General features: G+C 38.1%; 1 protein-coding gene across 3 annotated transcripts; it reads left to right on the forward strand.

The window, feature by feature from the left end:
* The first annotated feature begins 1,741 nt into the window (after positions 1-1,741).
* rbm45.S (RNA binding motif protein 45 S homeolog) lies at positions 1,742-21,714 on the forward strand. 3 transcript variants are annotated; one of them, XM_018237220.2, is made up of 11 exons: positions 1,742-2,117; positions 4,266-4,388; positions 6,052-6,178; positions 6,387-6,533; positions 7,138-7,314; positions 7,803-7,932; positions 9,253-9,340; positions 13,895-13,957; positions 16,082-16,248; positions 16,477-16,684; positions 21,430-21,714. In XM_018237220.2, exons 1-10 carry the CDS (start codon positions 1,839-1,841, stop codon positions 16,667-16,669), a joined length of 1,494 nt encoding a protein of 497 aa, XP_018092709.1. In that variant the 5' UTR covers positions 1,742-1,838; the 3' UTR covers positions 16,670-16,684; positions 21,430-21,714.
* Positions 21,715-25,194: the final 3,480 nt, after the last annotated feature.

Consider the following 25,194-nt stretch of genomic DNA (forward strand, 5'->3'; position numbering starts at 1 on the left):
TAGATTATCCTGTTCATTACCCGCTTCCAATATGATTATTGTACATTATTAATGACAAACTTGTACAAATAAGGTTAAACTAAACTGCACTAAACTAAACTAGACTAAACTAAATTAACTTCACTAAACTACTTTCTTTATAGTAAGTTCTTGAGTTATGATATTCATTAATATGTATACATCATCTTGAATAATTGGCAAATGGACCATATGATATCACAATTAGGAGTCTAAGATTAGTTATACAATATGATAAATTATATGATGGTATATAGGTTTCCAGCAATTTATTGGAGACATCTCTAACGATGTGGGGGAGCTCGTACATCACGGATTTCAAATCTCGTGGAGTTTTGATTCTCTAAAAATAGTAGGCCATAAGTATGCTCTTTTCCAAAATATATGTACATTACCATTTTTAATTGCCCATGACCGTTCGGCTCTACATGTTTATTGGATGGAAGCGATGTAATGTTTCAGGACAAGCCCCTTCATAAGACATGTCAAATGTTATATTGCTTGCATCTAATATCCATGCAGGATTTATGCCTAATAGCCTTGCTGAGCCAGTTTTCATTCTATTTGTCATGGATTGGAGAGTGCCAATCCCTCAGTTGACACCGAGCACCAGACGAAACACAAGTTTTAAAGGTGTGCTGGTGATTATTGTGCCTCTCTGGAAACTCCTAGGGAAGGAACTGGCTGCTGGAGCCCAGGGCAGAGTTTCAGGAACCTTAGGGAGAGAAGCTATTCCAGCCAGTATGCACCTGAATCAATGTCTATGAGTGAGTTCTTGACTCCTATGATAGGCTATGCAATCAGGGCTAACAATTCTGCCATCTTCTGTATGGAAAATAGGACTGAATGAATGAATGAATATATATGTATTTTATTGTTGTAATTGTTTTTTGAGGAGAGCGTTTATTACAGCTTTTATTATTTAAACCTTTTTTTATGAATATTATTCACCTGTAACTAAGAAAGACCATTTACTATGAATAGCTAGAAATGCAAGAGCATATAAATATATATATATATATATATATATATATAGTGGGGCCTGGCCTTGATGCAGAAGAAGCCGCTCTGGAGATAAGGTTGCCACCTGGCCGGTAAAAATGATGGTTGATCTCAATGTTATTAATAGGGAAAAACCCTCATTTTTTGTAGGCAATAATAAATAATGCATAGTATTGGTTTTAACTGAGGCTAAAAATTAATAATATCTTTTAAAATGTATTTATTAAAAATTATTGGAGCTCCCTATGGTCACTCCTCTGTTTTAAATAAAGGGTGGACATTTCCAAAAGGCCCCTCCCAGAAGCACATTAGGACGGGGACAGCCAATCACAGCCCTGCAGTCACACAAATAAATACAGGCTTCAGTTCCCTATCAGGTCAGCCTAGCTGCTGATTGGTTCCTGTCCTGAGAACACTGCCAGCTCCCCTGCACAGCCAGAACTGAGAATTCATTGGGCAGAAAGTCTAACAGATGGGCAGGACTAGTTGGATTTTGGGGGAATTTTTTAATAAATCAGTCCCAAACACGTTTGGTAATCACATCACGCTACATCCGCAGGCGATGCAACATGAGCGCACATATGAGCAAATAAATTCTTATGTCATATTTCAGTGCTATTAAAGGTAATATATTTTTTCCACCCGGAGATGGCGCTGCGTGTTGCTCCTCCAGCCTGCAGGGAGCGCTACTAACAGCCAACAGACTCTATGACTGAGCGTCGTTCGGCCTGTGACGTAGCCGGAAGCTGTGTCAGTAAACAGAGCCTGGTGAATCCAATTGTTTTCTGCTCTTACTTGTCTCGTAATCGATATTAGACATGGAGGACAGCAGCGGGTTCCGTCCCTCGGCGGGTAACTTGGAGGACCCACCGAACAGCCGGGTATTCTTAGTGGTTAGCAAATATGCCACAGAGGATTTGATCAGGGAAAGGTTCTCCGATTTCGGCGATATCCAGGACATCTGGGTGGTAAAAGACAAGCAAACAAAGGAGTCTAAAGGGATCGCGTTTGTCAAATATGCCAAGTCTTCGCAGGCTTGTAGGGCAATGGAAGAGATGCACGGCCGGTGTCTCAGTGAGAGCACCAAACCCATCAAGGTGAGAGCTTTAGAGGCAAACGTGGGGGTTTCTTAGGTCATTGCGACTCACACTTTGGGGTTTTTCCCACCTGGGACGGCTGGCGACTTACCAAGTCAAGGGACTTACCTTCTAGGGCAGTTGGGGCGGGATAATAACCAAGATATTTTAAAAAACCCAGCTCAAAGTTCAGCAAGTGTGAGATATTGACTGAACCCTTATTAGCTATATCCTAGATCAGTGGTCCCCAACCAGTAGCTCATGAGCAACATGTTGCTCTCCAAACCCTTGGATGTTGCTCCCAATGGCCTCAAAGTAGAGGATTATTTTTGAATTTCAGGCTTGGGGGCAAGTTTCGGTTTTATAAATACCAGGTACATTAGGTGCACTACCAAACAGGGCCTCAATGTAGGTTGACAATCCACATAGGGGCTACCAAATGGCCAATCACAGCACTTATTTGGCACCCCAAGAACATTTTTCATGCTAGTGTTGCTCCCCAACTCCTTTTACATCTGAATGTTGCTCACAGGTTCAAAAGGTTGGGGATCCCTGTCCTAGATACTTCACCTGTGGCTCAATGACTGATACACCAGAGATTTCTCATATATAACATAAGTTATCAGTTACTGGGTTAATGTTCGCCTTTAAATTAACTTTGCATATGATCTAGAGAGTGATATTCTGAGTCAATTTGCAATTGCTTTTCATTTTTTGTGGTTTTTGAGTTATTTAGCTTTTTATTCAGCAGCTCCCCAGTTTGCAATTTTAGCAATCTGTTTTGCAAGGGTCCAAATTACCCATGCGCTGGTTTGAATAAGGGACTGGAATATGAATAGGGGAGGGCCTGAATAGAAAGATCAGTAATAAAAAAGTAGCAGTAGTAATACAGTTATAGCCTTACAGAGCATTTGTTTTTTTAGATGAGGTCAGTGACCCCCGTTTGAAAGCTGGAAAGAGTCAGAAGAAGGCGGCAAATAATAAAGAAACACCAATCGAAAAAATGCTCAGAATTGGCCATTCTATAACATATTAAAAGTTAACTTGACCCACCCCTTTAAGGGTGCCCGGGACCACTGTCCTAGTGTAGGTGGTGCCACAAATGTGTATTAAATGGCAACTATAGGTTTTGCAGACTTAAAGGAATAGTTCAGTGTGAAAATAAAAACTGGGTAAATAAATAGGCTGTGCAAAATAAAAAATGTTTCTAATATAGTTAGTTAGCCAAAAATGTAATGTATAAAGACTGCAGTGAACAGATGTCTAATAAAACAGCCAGAATCCAACTTCCTGCTTTTCAGCTCTATAACTCTGAGTTAGTCAGCGACTTGAAGGGGGGCCACATGGTACATTTCTGTTCAGTGAGTTTGTACTTGATTCTCAGCATTCAGCTCAGATTCAAAAGCAACAGAAATGACCCATGTGGCCCCCCCTCAAGTCTCTGATTGGTTACTGTCTAGTAACCAGGGTAACCAGTCTGTGTAAACCAAGAGAGCTGAAAAGCAGGAAGTAGTGCTCTGACTGACTTGTTATACATAAAATCACGCCAGCCTTTATACATTACATTTTTGGCTAACTAAGTATATTCGAAACATTTTTTATTTTGCACAGCCTATCTATTTACCCAGTTTTTATTTTCACACTGAACAATTCCTTTAAGTTCCACACAAACAATACATATGCAAGGAACTTTGCCATTGCTGAAACTGTCATTGCTATTGCTATATTTTTGTTTGGCAGGAGTACTAAGTGCAGGTTTTAGAAATGTATACATTGCCTGCCCTGTAGCAGCTATTAAATAAAAGGATCCCTGCAATCCCTTACTTTTCAAATTAAGTCAACAGCCTCATCCACCTACTGATGTGCCTTGTTATTCACATTATTTCTGGCCTCCATGGCACACAATATTTGCTGCCAACTATACCTGACCCTAATGTTTTAAGTTCATACAATTACATCTCATAACTGTAGACATATTGGGCAGAGTTCTATTATTCACATGTATAAAATGTCAGTGAGGACTGTTATTACACATATTTATAAACCAGCCACAGAGAGATTCTTGGCACACAGAAATACATTTATTTAGCACGCGTTGTTGTTATTATTATACATGATATCTGGTGTAGATTGTGTGTCCAGGATAATTCAATGGACAAATCATTTTAGGTGTTCATTGCACAGTCAAGAGGTTCTTCAAATCACAGGGATGTTGAGGATGAAGAGCTAACAAGAATTTTTGTAATGATTCCAAAGTCATACACAGAAGAAGATGTAAAGCAAAAATTTAAGGTATGTAATCATTCATTCTCACCGTATTTCTGCTGAATAGACTACTGACACCTTACCTAACATGTATATCTTCAACAACCATCTGCAAAGGAGCAATAACAAGAAACCTGTTCAGATTAATTTATTAATTTTAATCATTGATCTAATATAAAAGCTAAAATGTCCTCTCGGACAAGGTTTTAGTGGCATTGAAAGCTGCTATGTAGCACCCATCTACAGACGTTGTATCATACATCGTTTTAATACATTGATAAACTTGCTGGTGGTTTGTATAAATGACAGAACACTAATCTAATTGCATGCTTTTGTCAGCATGAACAGTGCAAATAATCTGAATGCATATAAACAGTTTGATTGTTACTGGAACGTTGTATGTAACATGTTTTTTTTTTCAGGTAGTTTTTACAGAGTACACAAAATACATCACAGTATATATACATAGTCCGTAGTTAACTGGTTGCAGTACAAAGAGCTAGATGTCATTGGTTGAAGATGCAGTGCACAGAATTATACATAAAAAATCACACTAGAATAGCAGCCGCAAATAATAAAAAAAGCATTTCAACTTTGTATTTTAATTCTGTGTTATTATACACCTGTAAGGGATATATACTGGTCCATAGTTTTATGAAATTTGGTAGGGACACCTCGCACATTCAAGACATTGCAGCGCACTCCTGGGTCAAATGATCGCTCAGGTTCGTATTCGGTTAAAAGATCAGCCTTTATTAGTTACATCAGTTAAAAAGAAATGTTAGCTCATGGTCTGACGTGTTTCGTAACATCATCTGATGAAGTTCATAGTTACGAAACGTGTCCGACCATGAGCTAACATTTCTTTTTAACTGATGTAACTAATAAAGGCTGATCTTTTAATCGAATACGAACCTGAGCGATCATTCGACCCAGGAGTGCGCTGCAACGTCTTTTATGTGCATTGTGAAAACGACTTCCTTAGCGACAGACTCAGGGCGGCAGCACCCGGGTCACCCTGTGGAGAGGGTAAGCCGATCCTTGTATTTATTTATGTGCAAGAATAAACGTTGAGAATAACGTGCGGAAGATTGTGCTGAAATATATGAATAAGAGCAGGGTTCGGGGCAGGTGCACCCGAGCCAACTGTTACCAAGGGTCAGCGGCTATCAACCGCAATCAAGCTATATAATATATAGGATCAAACGAGTGAAAATATCTATTTCTTGGAACCTCTATAATGGTGTTAGGATCTTTATGTACGTGGTAGGGACACCTCTCTTGGTATATATTAATTATTCAGCCCTGCAAACTCCCAGCACTGTCTGCTGTTAAGTGAGGAAAGTAGAAGGTTCAAAGTTCATCCAGTTTTGTGTAATTAAATTAACATTTTGGCGGAAAAAAAAAGCACCTCCTTGAGAAGGCGAGTTCCTTATTGAGTAAGATTTAAGATCAGTTTTAACCCAAAATCTTAAACAAAAGTTGACATTTACCGTTGAATTGTTCTCAAATTATAATCATTGGTTTTGTGGGGCCATGACCAACATGTATTATGTATGTGTTATATTTCCTAAATGTAATCATTTTCCTTTGCCCCCAACCACAAATAGCTATTTATAGATAGTGATATATTTGATGTTAATAATGGATGTTTATTGAGTGCTTTATACTGTTTTCAATTGATCTTTAGGAATATGGACAAATCGAGTATTGCTCAATAATTAAAAATAAGAATACCGGTGAAAGTAAGGGTTTGGCATATGTGAGATTCCTCAAGCCCTCTCAGGCTGCTTTGGCTATAGAAAACTGTGACAGAAGTAAGTGTTACTTTATGTATTAACTTTATAAAGACATGTCATGTTTACCTAAACTTTGTAAAAACATCATGCAACCATCTGCCTTAACTTAATTTTAGAATATTATTTCTGCTAGAATACTTTTAGTCATGTAATTAGAAAGGAGCCATGTATTTTTAGCCAAAATATACTACACAAAATTCTGTCACTAATAGCGGGTGTTTTATAGGCTTTAAGGCAATCTTGGCTGAGCCTAAGAACAAAGGTGGAGGTGGAAGTGGTGGCGGTGGAGCAGAGAATGACTACCACAACAGCGCAAGGCAAGAAACAATGATACAGCATGACCACACTGCTGCTGCCACTGTGTTTTCTTATGGTCAGTATTCTCATTTTGATAACCTGTAAGGGTGTTAATTGGAGGAATCTGAAATATATAGTTATACAATTACAGTTTTGGAGCCTGATTAGAAAGGGGGAGGGATATAGCATTAGAGATGAATTTCTCACTCCCCAGTCTCTCAAGTAACAATTTTTATTTTACTGAGGTCAACAGAAATAACAGAAATGGTTATGCCCATAATTGAAAGACTGACGATGACTGATACCATGTATTTTCAATTAAGTCCAAGTGTGAAAACTCATAGTTTAGCTACGAAAGTTAAGTATTAAGTAGTTTATTTATAATGTGAATGATAGTTTGGATTTACTGCCACCAAATAGTTTTGTATTTTACGTAGGAAGTGGACAAAATGCTCCAAAGTGAAAGTGCCCTGTGGAGGTTCATGTTAGTGATTATCATGGCCTACATGAAATTGTCTCTTTTAATTTAGAGTGGATAGGTGATTTAAAGAGACTCCCTTTCCTGCCGAGCTACAATACACCAGGGTTGATAGGATACTTTAAAAGGAACCTTTTGATATTACCTTAAAAGTTGTAAAATAAAAAATAAACATTTTAAATTTTTTTTTTTTGCATAAAAGAATATGATTATTCATCGTATGACAAAAATACAGATGCCAGGACACAGGAGACCATATCCAAGCGACTAATAGTTGTTTCAAGACTTCCGATGATTCAGGAACAAGTGCACAACTTATTTGATCTGATTCCTGGTCTTGAATATTGTGAGGTCCAGCGAGATCCTTATAATAGCTTTGGTAATAAGTTAATTAAGTTCTTATTGTGATCATTACTGTTGTGAAAAGCTGCGTTGTTTGTAGGGATGCATCAAATCCACTTTTTTGAGATTTGGACTAATTCTGAATCTTTCACTAAGAATTTGAAATCATCTTAAACCAATGTCAGACCCTAATATAAATAAGTAAATCTGCATGTGTAGTGTGTATAAAAATGTTTGTTTCCTTAATTGCGTGACCTAAAGTCACTTGGTTTTAAGGGTTTATATTCATTTCAAGCCAATCGCTGAGATTTCACCAAGTACTGCTGAAGAAGAATCATCAGATTTGACAATATCTGGGGTTTGGTGCATGCCAAATTGTCGTTTGTAAAGCTTGAATGCCCGTTTTTAATTTTCTTCGAACATTTTATAATGTGTGGTGAATGGGGCTTTGGAGCCAATAAATAGAAAAAATGTTTTGCATAAAAATATCCTGCCTGTTTTAACTGTGTGTAATGTTTTTGCTAGGGCATGCGATTGTGCAATATCAGAACATCTCATCCGCTATATATGCCAAGTACAAGCTGCATGGGTTTGAGTATCCACCTGGAAATCGTCTTGGGGTCACTTACTTAAATGATGGTGGAGATGGATCTGAGTAAGTACAATGGGGTTTTTTTCAGTACTGAATCTATACATTAAGTTGTAAATGTTCCTTCATCTTCATTCGGTAGATTAGGGCTGTCCAACTAGGTCCAAATATGGACTGTTTTTACATTTTTAAATCAGCCAATCTGCTTACAGGCGTGGTTCACCTTTGACCTAACTTTTAGTATGTTATAGAATGGCTAATTCTAAGCAACTTTTCCATTGGTTTTAATTATTTATTTCTGATAGTTTTATAACTATTTGCCTTTTTCTTCTTCCAAATGGGTGTCGCTGACCCCATCTAAAAAAACAAATGCTCTGAAAGGCTACAAATATATTGTTATTGCTACTTTTTATTACTCCTCTTTCTATTCAGGCCCTCTCTTACTCCTATTTCTATCTCTTATTCAAATCAATGCATGGTTGCTAGGGGAATTTGGGCCATAGCAACCAGAATGCTTAAAGTGCAAACTGAAAAGCTGCTAAATAGAAAGCTAAATAACTCGAAAACCACAAATAATAATAATAATAAAATGAAAACCAATTGCAAATTGTCTCAGAATATCCCTCTCTGCATCATACTAAAAGTTATCTCAAAGGTGAACCACCCTTTTAAGGACTGTATAACTGGGTTTGGCTACTACATTACATGATTTTCCCATTTAACCACACTGTTCTAGATTCCTCAGCAAGCCAGGATGTTTCTTTTGTAATCAGACAGTCTTAAACGTAGTGCCATTGTTTGTATGCCTTTTATAAGCAATTAAATTTGATAGTTGAAATTGTACAGGTTTTTCCATCTGTGAATTTATTAGGGATGCACCGAATCCAGGATTCGGCCTTTTTCAGCAGGATTCGGATTTGGCCGAATCCTTCTGCCTGGCCGAACCGAATCCTAATTTGCATATGCACATTAGGGACGGAGAGGGATATATGACTTTTTGTCACAAAACAAGGAAGTAAAAAATGTTTTCTCCTTCCCACCCCTAATTTTCATATGCAAATTAGTATCCGGTTCGGTATTCGGCCGAATCTTTCTCGAAGGATTCGGGGGTTCGGCCGAATCCAAAATAGTGGATTCGGTGCATCCCTAGAATTTATGGTATAAAAGGGACAAGTGGTCTCGATTTATGTCAGTGACAGGAAGACTTGGGGGTTGGTATCAAGCATTTTTTTGCTAGTGGAAGTATTCCATTGAAGGAATGCTGCATGGGCAGTAACAGATGTCACATTCAGTTTAAGTGCTGGTTTATATTTTTTATTATTGGATTTCCTGATTACCTACTTCTTATATAGTGTTCATAAGGAAATTTACTTTCGCAATGTACAGACTTCTTCGAAAAATGGCATCACAGATGGTGGCTGCACAGGTCAGTTCACTCGTATGGGGCTCTTCACAGCATTATCCTTCAGCACCGGTGTGTATAATATCACTTTCACTTTTTTCATCTTATTTATTTAGTTATGGTTAAATGTTTGTCTAAGAAAAGGACAGTGTTTTCCAGGGGCCTATTTATCAAACCTCAAATTTTTCTGGTCGAGTTTTTAAAGGAATTGTTCAGTATAAAAACTTGGTAAATGGATAGGCTGTGCATAATAAAAAATGTTTTTAATACAGTTAGCCAAAAATGTAACCTATAAGGGCTGGAGTGACTGGATGTCTAACATAATAACACTACTTCCTGCTTTGCAGCTCTTTGTTTCCGCTGATTGGTTACCAGGCAGTAATCAATCAGAGACTTGGGGGGGGGGGGGCACATGGATCATAACTGTTTTGCAAACTGAACAATTATGTCCCATGTGGCCCCCCCTTTAAGTCGCTGACTAACTCAGAGTTAGAGAGCTGAAAAGCAGGAAGTTCTGTTCTGTTGGACATCCAGACACTCCAGCCTTTATAGATTATATTTTTGGCTACTATATTAGAAACATTTTTTATTTTGCACAGCCTATCTATTGATCCAGTTTTTATTTTTACACTGAACTGCTTCTTTAAAAGGGGAAAAATGTTCCCCTTTAGAAAGAATTTTTAGAGGAAAGAAACCTCAAATGTATCAAGATTTGTTATACTCTGTAGCTGCTAAAAATCTGAATGTGAAACCAATGGCAGATGGTCCCTTTAACAATTGTAACATGTTTTTTACCTTCGGGATTCTCAATAGTTTCGGGCTGTTTGTGCTGGGTTTCATTCGATAGTCCAATAAATTACAGTTGTTGCGGCGGCAATTTGATAAAGCAGAGTTTTCAGGGCGGCAATTCTAAAAAAGTTGTATGATTCAAATTGACGTACAAGTTTTACGTGATTTTTTTCTTGCGTCTATTTTTTTTCAAGAAGTTTTAATGGTTAATTAAGGGAACTCGGGTTTGGGAGTTTGGTCGAATTTTTTTAAATTATACTTTGAAAAAGTCGAGTTTTAGTAAATTCTCCCCTATGTGTCTTATATGTGCAGATCTGGTTATTTCTTAAAGCACAAGTGAAGTCCAAACTTAAATAAGAAATTGGCCCAAATAACTGTGTGTGTTGCCATTAATGCTTTTTTTTTTTTAGTCTGCACTGTGCCTATAGATCTGTGTGACATCCACCTCACTCCATAGCCTTCCCACCGTACCCTGAGCATGGAGTATACACAGTGTTCCATGCCACATAACTGTGTGTGTGCTCTTGTACCATGGCCAGCCCATTGTTTCCCCTTCCAAACTGAATCATATAATGTTTGAAAATATCCTACATGATACTGCCCCACCCATAGCCGGATTTACATAGTGTGGGCCCCTAGGCCTGCTGCCATTTGTTGTTCTGTCCCATCCCCTTTTTTGATGCACATATGCACATTTTCATCATCTGGTCTGGAGCACTTGGGATTGGCAGACAGGAAATTTTAAAAAACGATTTTATTTCCCACTCATCCCCAGTGTTTCTAAACCAATGTGGATGTGGTTGGACGGCATGCCACCCCCCCTAAAACTCTGCCGCCCTAGGCCCAGGCCTTGGTGGTCTTTCCACAAATCCGGGCCTGGCCACACCATCCACAGTTTAAGAGGCTAAAGGTTCAGTTCTCCAATCCTGGCTGTATGACTTCCAGAAATCGAGATGGCAGCCATGAACAATGTTGGTGATCTCTGCATTCTTTGTTTCTCATATAGGAGTTATATAACACTCTTCTGAGCAAAAGAACTTCAGTTAGGGAGGGAAGCAATATAATTGGCAATAACCTGTAGATGGCCCTTTTTTGTTCTTTACACCAAACGGTAAAGTTATACAAGCCTCTTGGAAGTCCATGTGGACATATCGTGTGGGATCTTTTTCCCCCACAGAAAAGACCTGTGCACCTTAGACTTGAATGTGGAATGCCATTGGAAATGCACCTTTGCAAATAATGAAGTCCGAATTTTTTTTTCAGTTGAGCACTTACCACCCTGGAGGTGGGGGTAGAGGAACCATAATCAAGGCATTTTTATTGACCAAAAGCAAGATATAAGCTGACTTTTTACTACTGGTACAAAATCTTTGTAGTGAGTTTAACCGACATTTAGTTGAAAGGTTTATCTGCCTAACTGATATTTAGTTGAAAAGGTTATCTACTAGTAACATGTACTATGACAGTGTCCCTTTATGCTCTGTGGGCTGCCGGAGATATGTAGGAAGTCTTTCACCACTCTAGATAATTCACTTAAATCTATCTATCGATGCACAGTATTTTGGCCCATAATCTCTCATAATACTTCTGAAATGATCTTCCATATTAACTATTTTAACACTTAGATTGCAACCTGTATGGAGCAGTTACTTCTTTCTTATGATTTCTCTTACCACATGGCACTTAACCTTTGTATATTTCGATGTATTTGTTGCAATTTTTGCCTTCCCACTATGTATTTTCCTACACTACAGCACTGCATACCCTAGTAGCACTTTATAGTTATACAATATACAATAAGTTATACATTTATACAAATAGATAATGTTATGATATAATGTCCCTACTAGTTAAGTATGACAGGGTTATAGTGGAATGGAATGTTAGATGCAAACAGTATAGGGTATGGGCCCAAAAAACAATTACTACTTCACATATTTCTATATCTATGGCTTGTCTGCTAGTAATTTTATATTGTACACAAGAACCATGAATATCCTGTAAAATATATCTTTATAACAAGTGCTCATTACTCAGTGTCTTGTGATATGTCCTTTTACATGACTAATTTAAACTTCCATATAATAGAACTCAGCCTTCAGTTTGGTGCCTTTATAGAGTCTTGAAATGCCTCTGTTACTTTATTATACAATAGGGGCATATTTTCCCTATTATTCTAACCAGCTGACTAATAGCAAAAAAACTAATTTTAGAGTTTTACAAATTAGTAAAATGGATATTTAAGATGCAATCAGTAGGGATGCACCGAATCCACTATTTTGGATTCGGCTGAATCCTTTGCGAAAGATTCTGGGCAAATACTGAACCGAATCAGAATCCTAATTTGTATATGCAAATAGGGGTGGGAGGGGGAAAACTTTTTTTACTTTCTTGTTTTGTGGCAAAAAGTAACACGGTTTTCCTCCTGCCGGGATTCTGATTCAGTTTTGCCTGGCAGAAGGATTCAGCCGAATCCTAATCCTGCTGAAAAAGGCAGAATCCTGGCTGAATCCTGGATTCGGTGCATCCCTAGCAATCAGTATGCCTGCATTTGTTCCTGCATCCCCCCACATTTAATCCCTCATGAGCTCTACCACTGGGGAAAGTGGGAACAAATGAAGCCCATGCTTTCTGAACAGGCTCTACTTATTGAGGCATATGTAATCACTGAACGCAGGCCATTCTTACTAATTTGTATTAAATGTTTTTTTTGCTATCAGTGAGCTGGTTTAATTGATGTGTTTTGCCCATAGACTGGAGTTCATATGCAATATGCCACTTTATATTATGTTATTGTATCACTGCCATCTATTTACTTTATCCTTGGGGCAACGACAAAAATAGCAGAAGGTTATTTTATTTTTGTTCTTCATATGTCTCTATATTGTTAATAACTAGTATTGGGATATAGGGTCTCTCAGGGAGACCCTGCACATGTTTTGCTTTTCATAACCTGTAGGGAATCGGATTAGCTTAGTTGTCACTAGGATTGTCTCTGATATGGTTCCATAATGCCACAACACACCTGATGCACTGTGGGAGCATGATCACATGGGAGCGGCCAACTTTTAATGCCAGTACAGGTTTGTGATCCGTTATCTGAAAACCCGTTATCTAGAAATTACTAAAAGGCCGTCTCCCATAGACCGAATAATCCAAATTTTTAAAAATGATTTCCTTTTTTCTCTATAATAATAAAACAGTAGCTTGTACTTGATCCCAACTAAAATATAATTAATCCTTATTGGAAGCAGAAGCAGTCTATTGGGTTTATTTAACATTTACATGATTTTCTAGTAGACTTAGGGACTATCCATTATCCGGAAAGCCCCAGGTCACAAGCATTCTACTGTAGATAACCGCTCCCCTACCTGTATAAAGGAATTAGGGTATTTAGGGTATGAATATATCAACGAATAACTTGTAAAATAGAACCTTATCATGGTGTCATCAGTAATAATTGGTGCTATCGTTTGTCACATGATTATTGATGCTTGTGTGTTGGAACAATCTACAGAAAAGTTTATTGCGGTTAACTGGAGAACCCTTTATTTTCGGTATATAATATACATTGCAAAAATGCTTCTTTTAGTGTAGAGAAAGCCATTAATATATTTTATTATAAAGTTGAATCGCGTTTGGACAACACCTTTAAACATTATATTTGACCAAACTGCTGGCATTAAAACCTTCATAACAGAATCATTCTGAATGAGTTGCAATAGGAACAGCAACTACAAATGAATGACATTCATCTCTTTATTATACTGTGTTCATACATTCAGCTTGTTGTTTATTCTTGTTGGTTTGGTTCATTCATTTTGTCTTGTCCTACAGTTAATGGGAAGAGCTTATCCATATGGTGCTGGTATGGATGCTAGCCAGGATGCCAGCCTCACGGTAAAGATGAATTCCTTTGCCCTATATGCCACATGCAGAGTGGGAGTAAAAATATTATTCCAGTTTGCTAAATGTAGGCATTCTCCTTGTCTTTGTAACACATGTTGTGTTTTTCTCCTGGCTTAAAGTAGTTTCATGCTTTGGGAAGTTATTAAAAAGAGAAAAAGGCTAAACAGGCTAAATGACCTTTAAAACATGGAGGCATTTGACAGTATCACTCTGTGAAATGCAATAAACAAGGCTGCTGCTAGACGGCTAATAACATCTCTGCTTTGCAAAAGGCCAGCCATGTATCTTTGACGCAGGAATCGGCTACTGAACCACTCATCCTTCTTTCCACAGAATGCGACAGTAACCTAAACGTTGAAAGGTCATGGCAAACTCTAAACCCTAATTTAACTTTTTTTCAGCGTTTAGGGTCATAAAGCTGCAGTATGAGTCTCGAGTTACAGCAACTCTGTGACAATGGATATATCCTTCTCCTTTAAACTCATTTCTGATAGGTTGCTATGGGCAACTTCACTGGTAAAGTTTCACTCCACTTTTTACACAGCATGATAAATAGATCCATAGTGTCATTAAGTGCATGGTGATCAGCAAGCAATGGTATAGGCACTGGACCCGGACCACTGCTACTTCCAGTGTGCCAATTCCACTGCAAAGCTCTGCAGTTTGGGAGAACATATGGTGAATAATTAACTTGTGGCCACTGGTTTGATGAGGGGGGCTAACTGTGCACTGGGGCATAAAAACTGATGATGGGGTTAGTTCCGCTTTACATATTTTCATATATTAATTGTTAGGATCCCTACGAGTAATTCAATTTAATCGGTTTCGGAGAAGTTGTGGGGAAATAATTAACTTGTGACCGCTGGTTTGATGAGGAGGCGGCTAACTGTGCACTGGGGGGTAAAAACGGATTGTGGGGTTAGTTCTGCTTTACATATTTTTATATATTAATTGTTAGGACCCCCCAAATAATTCAAACCACTCGGCTCCTCTTCAAAAGATCTAACATGCAGTAGTTTATGCTGAGTATACACCAAGCTATTTGACATCTTAGGGGTATATCTAGCAAGGCTGTCTCAACATTTCATACTTGCGAGGACTGTCATTTTAAAACAGACGTACATTTAATCTGTGTATCCGAGTAGATTGGTGGCAGTGCCAGAATTTGGTATGTTGAATATCTTGCCGAATACTGTGGATGCAGCAAATCTATTATTTTTTTGGATTCAGCCAAATCCTTCTGAAAAGATTTAATTCAATACTGAGCCCAATTAAAACCTCAAACTGCATACTCCCATATAAGGAAACTCCCCAAAACTTGCAACTGACTGGCTGAATCCTGCAAAAAGTCCTGGTAATTGGATTAAAGATGAAACTATTGTCAAAAATTTTGGAGGGGAAAAAGTTTGTCTGGTTTCTGCCCACCACAGTCGCACTGTCTTTTCCACCTTCATCTCTGTGGAGTTGCATAGAAATTGAAGGGACATGCAATTATTAAATGATTAATCTAATCCGATTCCCATTAAAAGCATTCATTTTATATTTAGAAGTCAGCTGATAGTACATGTATGGGACCTGTTTTCCAGAATGCTCGGAACCAGGGGTTTTCCGGATAACAGATCTTTCCGTTATCGTATAAACATTAAATAAATAAAATCGTATAAACATTAAATAAACCCAATAACCTGGTTTTGCTTCTTCCAATAATGATTAGTTAAATCTTAGTTCGGATTAAGTACAAGGTATTGTTTTGTTATTACAGATAAAAATTTGGATTATTTGATTATAATGGATTCTGGGAGACGACCTTTCTGTAATTTGGAGCTTTCTGGATACTGGGTTTCCGGATAACGGATCCCATACCTGTACATTGTTTCAGGAGTCAGGAAAAGAAAACAGAAAGGGATAAACAAAATGTCTCTACTCCTGATTAAGGTCACATTCCAGTCATTTTTGTTTTGCATTTTATAACATGATTAAGTTATATTTGTATAGTTCAAAATGATCTCTTATGAGTAAAGGGTATTTGCCTGCTCACCTTTGTGACAGAAGGTATTCTCTTTAGTTAAACAGTGGGTTACTTAAGTTATTAAAGATGTATATGTCTGTCTGCAGCCTTATGAACGAGCATATGGCTCCCCAGTTACGTCTCAGCTCCAGACAGATGCAGCTCTTCCATCAATCAAAAAGAAAGCTCCAAGTGATGCACAGTCAAAGGAGAGACTGTTTATTGTGTTCAACCCACACCCATTATCCTTGGATATAATGGAAGATGCTTTCTGGTAAGGTCTTTACACCTAATAAGTATTTACAGGCTTTTGTTATTGGTATTAATGACATTTTTTAATGATCCCCAGCACTGCAGATTGTATTTTTTTTCTATGTCTATAGAGAATGCTTCTGACAAGCAATATTCCACACCTAGGGACATGCATTTCTGCTCAGTCTGTTTCTTTAGACACATTCTCTGAATCATAAAGTAATGGGTTGTCTTTCTGTTATTACCCAAGTCGCTTCGGAAATCTTATTGAAGTTTATATTGTACCGGGGAAAAACGTTGGCTATGCCAGATATGCGGATGTCTCCAGTGCCAATGAAGCTATTGCAGTTTTACATGGGAAGATGGTAAATGGTGTAAAGCTCAAAGTGATGCAGGCAGATTCTCCCAGAGATGAGTCCAACAAGAGACAGAGAACCTACTGAATTTGTTTATATCAGGTAAGTGATTTGTGCCACAAAGCTAAAACAAAATGACTTACAGGACCCTACAGTCTGGATAAAGGCTACTTTGGCTATTATAAGTAATGTACTAACCTGTAGTAAATGTTTAATTATTCTCTCCAAATACAAATTTCTCCTTACATTTATATATATTTAATGATTTATGTTTGATGTTCTCAACAAAACTAATGCTTGTGGCTGCAACAACACTTGCACTTTTTCATGGGGGTTATTTATAAAATCAGTAAGACCACAGAGGTGCAAAATCATGGCCTTAGTACACAGTTATGGAGCACTTGTACAGGGTGCAATACAGAGTTGTGGATTCAACGCACCCCTGTACTTAATGTCCCCCACACACAGGGTAGGTGGTAAGTACAAGGCCATGCTGTGCCATGCTCCCGCCAGCTTTACATGGTGGTCTGCACCTATTCACCTCTTTGTTTTTTTATTACTGTGCTACCTGCACTGTACTAAGTAAATGAACTGGCTGATTCCATTGATTTGAAGTGCGCTACTGATTAACAGCCTGTTTAGGTTGTTTGTAGTAGAGTAGGTTGAGAAAGCGCACTGATAATTTATATCACAAAAAAACTGCCGGTATATAAAATGTATATAATTAGTCATGAAAAAAACTAAGTATCCCCTATAGTTTGAGTTCATGATTGTATTAAAATGACAGAGAAAGGTGGATTTGCTAGGGAGGTTTCAGTTTTTTCCTCCAGGCCGGTGCTTCCTTTAAGGGAATATCTATACTGGCCTAGGAAAAGAAGTAACAGAATATCGAGGTGAAAAGACGTGCTTATTGGTTACTGACACACACGTGCTCAGCAGAGTAGAATCAGAAAATGTACTCTGCTTTGTATGCACAAGCCAAAGCTGGGGGTGCCTGGGAAAAAAATGGCAACCCGATTGAATCTGCCTTTTTTTGTCTATTAAAGACGGTTTCCCTTTAATACATGCTTAGTATGAGAATAGGAAACCAGTAGTAGATTTTCTATGAAACAAGTGCTTCTAAACCAATGGGATATGTCTGTGGAAATGACAAACCAACCAAACTGCAAATTGGTTAGAACTGGTTTGATTGGAATTGGTCGAAGCATTTCTGAAGTGTTGTAAACTGATTGGACTTGGTTTTTCGCTGTAGTCAATGCAGGTATAAAAGAATGGAGCACAAACCTTCTGATTTTGCCACTCAGCAAAAAACAGACTAAGAAAAATGATGATTTAATGAAATGATAACGCTAAGATGCTAAGCCTTTAAACAACTGAAGCCTAACAAAGTATAACTGTATTTTATTTACAAAATTTAAATGAGAAGAAAGGTCCAATCAATGGTGGGTGTCAAATGCTAAGGCACCTCCCCAAGCATTGTAATGACTTGCCTGATTCCCCGTGCAGTGCTGCTGCACCAGCCCAGGGTAATTGCAAACAAGCAATTCTTCTTTCTTCAAAATCCAGCTGCCAGCACGTGCTATAGAGCAAAAAAAGCCATCTTTTAACTCTACTGCACATGCACAAGCGGCACAAAGAAAGGAGGTAGAAAGAACATCGCTTGCAAGTACCCTGGGCTATTGCAGTTTTCTCCTAACAGGAGCACTGGTTGGGGTATCGGGTAAGTCATTACAATCCTTGGGGGGGTGCCCTAACATCTGGCACCCCCATTAATTGGACATTACCTTCTCTTTTAAAGTACCAATTAGGGATGCACCAAATTAACTTTTTTGGGATTTGGCCCAATCCCAAATCTTACATGAAGGATATTCTTCAAATATTCTGTACAGACTCTCCATAATACACACCACATGAAGAGCTTGGAATTAGTTCCAAACTAACAAACCGTTACAAACATTAGCATTATTTAAAAAAAAAAAAAAAAAACAACAACAGTATCTTGACCTGCAGGGTCATATTGAAGGTTAATCCAACCCTGTTTTTATTCTCCCATGCTGCCCAATTATACCTTTGCTTCAACCAAATCCAGCTTCCCTGATCCACCAGCCCAAGCCCCTGCTCCAGTCATTGTGCCCTTTATGTAACCACCATCCATAACAATGCTCAGTGTCTACCCTTTTAGATGTGAAAACAAGTCGGTGTCATAAAAAAGTTTAAATTGTCCGTAACATATTGATTCATTTGACATTGAGCTCTTTTCTGGCACAAATGAATACTGGACTCCGTTTATCTTATTAGCAATATCTTTAAGCATATATTTAAATCATTCTGGGATTCTCAGCGTCATCTAGATATGTATGTTTTAGTCCCCAAATGGAAAAGGAAATATATTAATTGGCCATTTTTGTATTCAAATGTGCACTCTTGCTTTGCTCTCCATCAAAACAGAACCTGAACAGATGTACAGTGCCTGTCATGTGCACCTAATTAATACAACTTGTTATACGTTGAATCAGATTCTTAAAATATGTGGGTGTCCCATACCTTGTCAAGGGACAAACGCACAAAGGTATAGTGCAGTCCTTAACTAGATTGAACACACACACAAATGGAGTTGTCTTAAAGTAGGGGGTCCTATTTAAAGGAATACTTTCGCGGGAAAACATGTTTTTTTTTTTTTTTTTGAAAACACATATGTAAAAAGTGCTGCTTCAGAAGAATTCTGCACTGAAATTAATTTTTTAAAAAAGGAAACCGATTCTTTTGATATATAATTTTACAATCTGACATGGAGCTAGACATACTGTCAGTATCACAGGTGCCCCCAGTCATGTGAATTGTGTTCTGATAAACTTCAGTCACTCTTTACTTCTGCACTTCAAGTTGGAGTGATATCACCCCCATCCCTTCTCCCCCCAGCAGGCTAACAACTGAATAATGGGTAGTAATAGTGCCCCCATGGGCTAATAGCACTGTTACTACTGTCTTGAATTTTAGCAAGTGGGTGAACAGGCAAAACTGCCTATACTGCTTCCCAATAATTTAGGGTGGCTTCAGGCATTTCTCTGGCAGCTAAAATACATTATGGAAAAACTATCCCATGTACCATTAGCCTCTATTATCTTGTACAGTAAAAGGGATTTAGGTGTATATAAGCACAGTATGCACTTGTAAATAATGGTACACTCTATTCTGTGAACAATAGCATTATATTATATTATTTGTGCATTATAGAGATCAAAATGAAGTCCGAAATCATTTGCATTGCTAAAAGTGGTAGACATGAGAATAGTAGCCAGCAGGAAAAACCCTGCTTTGCTATTGCACGACATGGGTCATAATGAAGTACAATGGAAAGGGGAGAAACAATAGCTGCCTCAAAGCACTTCTGTTGTGCCACACAGGCTCCTTCTCAAAGCTCAGAATCGACACAATGTACTTAGATGGCTGCCTCCACACCAATATTACAGGGAGAAAAAGATACCGTTATTGGTTCAAGAATAACATTTTAAATGGTAGAGTGGATTATTTGCAATGTAAACAGTGTTATTTAGAAATAAAAAGTAAACCATAAAAACCATGCCAGAATCTCTCTAAAGAATAAATGACAGATTGTGGCATCACGAACAGCAATAGTTATGACTAGTGCGTTTAGACTGAGATCTGAGTGTGCCAGACACAGGTGCTGTGCTTGCAATGTGACTACTATTTGTCTGCTATTCGTAGAATGTGAGGTTTTTTTTTTTTTTGGTTTTTTTTTTTAAAGCTTTGTGTTTTCCTTGTAAAAAATGTGTAGTATATTAGAATTTGTCAGACTCTTTTTGTGGAAACTGACTGCATTGTCACAACTGACACTACTAGAAGACCAGAGACACATTAAGGGGGTTATTTATTAATGCATGATTTTTTCACGGTGCCTGTTAAGACACCGAAAATCCAAAAAAGTTGCAGTAAAAAAAGATGTTTTTTTCGATTTATAATGCCCCAAAGCTGTTCCAAGTCCGAATCCGAAAACACGCCATCTAAAACTTGCCGAATTCATGTAAAAGTCAAGGCCAGATATCCCATTAACTATTTGAAGATTTTTTTAAACTTCATGAAATGTTTGGAGTTTTCAGGCTTTGACACTGTTTTTTCCGCGAAAACTAATTTTTTCGGGTTTTTCCACCAATTCCAAAAAAGTTATTGTTTTTCCTGATCCGTTTTTTTTTTTTTTTTTTTTTGATTGTACTTTTTCATTTAAGAAAATCTGACAAATTCTGGTTTTTGATAAATAACCCTATAACCTATATGTTGTGTGTTTTTTTTTGTTTTTTTTTACATTTTTTTTAGCATGGGTGCGAAATCTCAAACACTACTGGGGCCTCCAAATAAAAATAAGAGTATTATAGCTTTTTGGGCACAGGAAAATTTTTCAAGCGGACTAGGGGGAATTTAAGTGCAACCAAGACATTGACACATATTATAGATATGGACTAATGCATTTGGTGAATGTTAATACAGTATGGAATCTCTTATCCGGAAATCTGATATCCATAAAACTCTTAATTACAGGAAGGCCATCTCCCATAAAGTCTTTAGAAGCAAATAACTCAAACGTGACTTTTACCTATAAAATAAAATAAAAAAAAAACAGCACATTTTACTTAATAACTAAGCTGCATGAATTCATATTAGTGGCAAAACAATCTGATCTGGGTTTATTTCATGTTTAAATAGATTGAAGGTATGGAGATCCAAATGACAGAAAAATCACTCAGGTCCCATGCATTCCGGGTAATAGATCCCATACCTGTAAGTGGTGATAGATAACTATTGTTCATAACTGTATTGTGCTCTTTCTACAGAACAGAGACTAAGTTATGACATGACCCTCAGCTGACTGACAGAAACCTGACTGGAGACATGTAATCATTTAGTAAAATGCTTGTTAAAAAAAAAAACAGGAAGAAAAAAAGTAACATGGTATGCATTTGAGAATCTTTTTATAATATTATTATTATTATCATCATCAATATTATTATGATGATGAAATATGCAAGTGGCAATGTTTAATGGTCCTTCATTTTTTTTATTGTTGAGGTTATGCATAACATGTACATTATTGCTTTGAATAAACTTTTTTTTCTGAATCAATGAATTTACATGTATTTTGTTTCCTTTTATTCATGGGGGTAGTTTATAAAGACAACTGTCTAAGACTGAGATGCAGCATTGTGCAAACTTCTGTCTACTTTGCTTAAGGCATTGTTCACATGGATGAATTGTTACTGATAACTTATCACTCAAACACACACATTCCTTGTTCATTTGGGACAGACTGCTACATGGAGCTTGGCCTGCAATGAAACACAGGCTGAGAATCCATTGACCCTATGCTTCTGTTCTGCACTGCTTCCTGCACCCAGAATCATTGGCTCGTGTATTGTAGTGTAGATTAGGGGTCCCCTCCCCTCCGGGCTGCGGACACTCCCACACTGGGCCACCGAGGCGCGCTGAATTAGATGCCGGCACACCCCGCATTTGACGCTAGCGTGCCAAAATTGGGCGCCTGTGCATCCAAACTTGCTGCCGACCCCACTCCTCGGTCCTTGCAAAAAAATTATTTTTTGCACCGGTCCCCGGTCCAAAAAAGTTTAAGGACCCCTGGTGTAGATGAGATATGATGAAGTCATAGATAGGAATTTTGATAGTCTGTGGCCATACACGATAAAATCCACTCCTTTGGCAAGGCCGCCAAACGAGCAGATCTTAACCCGATATGCCCACTAACGGCTGGTCAATATCCGGTGAATCTGAACGTTCGTCCCTGGGGGTTGCAGGTAGCTGATGCGGTCCTGGATCGTAGAAAAAAAATCAAACTTGACTGATCGATATCTTTCGATTTTTGGCCTCATATCGATCGAGAGGACCCGTTGGGAGCCCCCACACATGGGTAGGTAAGCTGACGAATCGGTCTAAAGGACATATCTGCAGCTTTAATCTGCCCGTGTATGGCCACCTTTAGAGGGTCAAATGTAAGAGATGTTTTAAAAGTAAAAGCAGCATGAGAGATTGAATGTGGGGAATGAATGAGAGGGCAGAGTCAAATGTGACTTGTAAACTTGAGAAACTGGGGTTGTATAGGTGTTTTCCACATGATACTGTAGTTATGTCAAGCAGGCTAGGCTGGGAAGATGACCAATTGAGTTTTGTCCATGCTGATTTTTTATTTATTTTTTGGCAAAGAGGACATAAATGCAAAAACTGCACATGTTTATGAAACGACTAAGCTAAAAGTGAGGGCAGGCTGGAGAGGAGAGGTAAACTTGAGTATCATCTGCATATACATACATATATACAGTGTGTGTGTGTGTGTATATATTTATATATAGTGTATAAACTGTGTGCGCATATGTGTGTGTGTGTGTATATATATATATATATATATATATATATATATATATATATATATATAATACACACACAGACAAGTAATGTTACTCTCTGTCTTAGCAAAAATATGTGTGAAAACAATTTGCTCATAAAAATAATATATTCTCTTATTAATTGAAGCAGTGAAAGTTTTGTCATTTGGTTAAAAAGAGAAAAAAAATGGTTAAACATTTTGAAAAATGATCTATGTCAGGATTTTGTTATAATCGAGAAAGGCAGCATTCACTTTTGGGTTTTGGACTAATCCATCTAGAGCCTTAAATGCTTTACGTTAGTGTTTCAAAGCTCTCAAGGATTTAAGTAATGTCAAATAAAATATATGGTATTAGTCACTTGCTGCTGAATTCTGAAATAGACAAACGCTACCCTGGAGTCATGCAGCAAACAAACTATCATGAAGACTTCCGAGGAAAACTTCAGTAAGTTACAGCAGAGTTGCAGTATTACTTTTTTTAAGTTCAGTTTCCCCTTAAAAACCTACATTTAAGTCAAATTCCCTTTTGAAGGTTCAGCCCTCCCTTAACTCATGCTATGGGATCAGGCATAGGAAAATACAGGCGTGTCATTTAGCCATAGTTCAGGAATATCAAATATTAAGGATAGCACATTCTTATTAACCCCTAATCTCACTCTGACCTTCAATCGGGGGACCACTGCAATAAGGGTTCAATCTTTTTAGGTTCAAGACACCCTTCGGAAACCTACATTTTGTCTGGACCCATTGCTCATAATAACATATACATGAATTAAGTTCTATCAATCATTCAGTTATAGTTACACGAATATCTACAACCGCAACTAATCCTACAACCCATATTTTATTGGGTTGCAAATATGAATTCTTGTTAGATTTCACTGTTACAGGACACACACATCACTATGTTGGGGTGTACACAAGGAACCTGGCACATGCCATTTCCTTTCTTCTTGGCAGGAGCACCATTAGAATTGCGGGGTCCCGTACAACATTTTCTGGGCTCCCCTAAAAAAAAAAAATTGGTGGAGTGGCCCCCCCTACAAGTTAAAAAAAAAAAGAAGAAATTGGTGGCCAGGGACTGGTACAAGTAGAAAAAACTCTTGGTGGCCAAAAAAAAATCAACTGCCAGCCCCCCCCCAAGTTAAAAAAAAAAAACAACATCAGCAGCCAGGACCTCCCCACGTTTAAAAAAATAAATAAATAAAAAAATTGGCGTTTAACATGACTCAGCTCCTACTTCGGCCCAACTCTGCTCCTTCTTCGGTGCAACTCGGCTCCTACTTCTGCGTTCAAGGGGGTCTGGCTAATCCAGGAAATGCAGCAAGGCCAGCCCCCCCATAACGTATAGAAGCTATTGGGCCTGGGACAAAAGTTCTCCCAGCACCCCCCTGATGGCCCTGCTCCTTGGTGCTAGTTCCCCTTTAAATTCAGTTTCCTGTCATGTTACCATTGCCCAAGCTGTAGAATAAAAAGGCACTATTAGGGCTGTCACGATTATGGCACTTCATCAGGGGTCACTAACTCACACCTTGCACACCAGCACCCCCAACACCAACCAACACCCACAAAATACTTGCTGCCACCAATCTCAGGAGAGATACCTTCATTAGCTTCCACAGCCACTAAAGGGTTAGCTAGCATACACACAGACTAGCGTTCCCATTCAGCATGCAGAGGGCTAAGGCTCACAGGAACACACTTCCAAGCTAGGGTTTGCTTTAGAGAATCAAGGAAGAAACAATACTTTGTATATTTTATATTATAATAGGTACAGTAGAGCATATGCACAAAAGATGTTACAAAAAAATAATTCCTGGTCCTGGAGGGGAAACAAACGGGATGAACTTCCAATCTAAATTGGTCCTCCTAAGTAATCCAATTCTGAGTCAGAAGAACTGAATGCAGAAGGGGCATCACCATTAGCAGGACATTGTGTGAGTTTTTTATGACCTCCTGAGTGTTTGGACTGGATTAAGAATATAATGACCATAACTCTTTATAGGAACATAGGATAGATGATATTATATTCAATGGCCCTAGATAATTTTACTGATTTCTTACAGACCAAATATCACTGTTTTGGTTTGGTGTCTGGTGAACTCTCACTGGCCCTTGAAAATCCCGGGGTAAGGGTGTAAATGTTGTGCCGGGCTATACCCATATCTGTAACAGGTCTCCAAGGTGAACTTTCTCTGGCATG

This window comes from Xenopus laevis, chromosome 9_10S (assembly GCF_017654675.1).
Source record: "Xenopus laevis strain J_2021 chromosome 9_10S, Xenopus_laevis_v10.1, whole genome shotgun sequence".
NCBI lineage: Eukaryota > Metazoa > Chordata > Amphibia > Anura > Pipidae > Xenopus > Xenopus laevis.

Bases quoted from the DNA above. Each gene is read 5' to 3' on its own strand.
- rbm45.S (XM_018237220.2), top strand. From the start codon at position 1,839: ATGGAGGACAGCAGCGGGTTCCGTCCCTCGGCGGGTAACTTGGAGGAC. The intron at 6,534-7,137 runs GTCAGTATTCTC...TTTGCATAAAAG, and splicing joins TGCCACTGTGTTTTCTTATG to AATATGATTATTCATCGTAT. The intron at 7,933-9,252 runs GTAAGTACAATG...CGCAATGTACAG, and splicing joins GATGGTGGAGATGGATCTGA to ACTTCTTCGAAAAATGGCAT.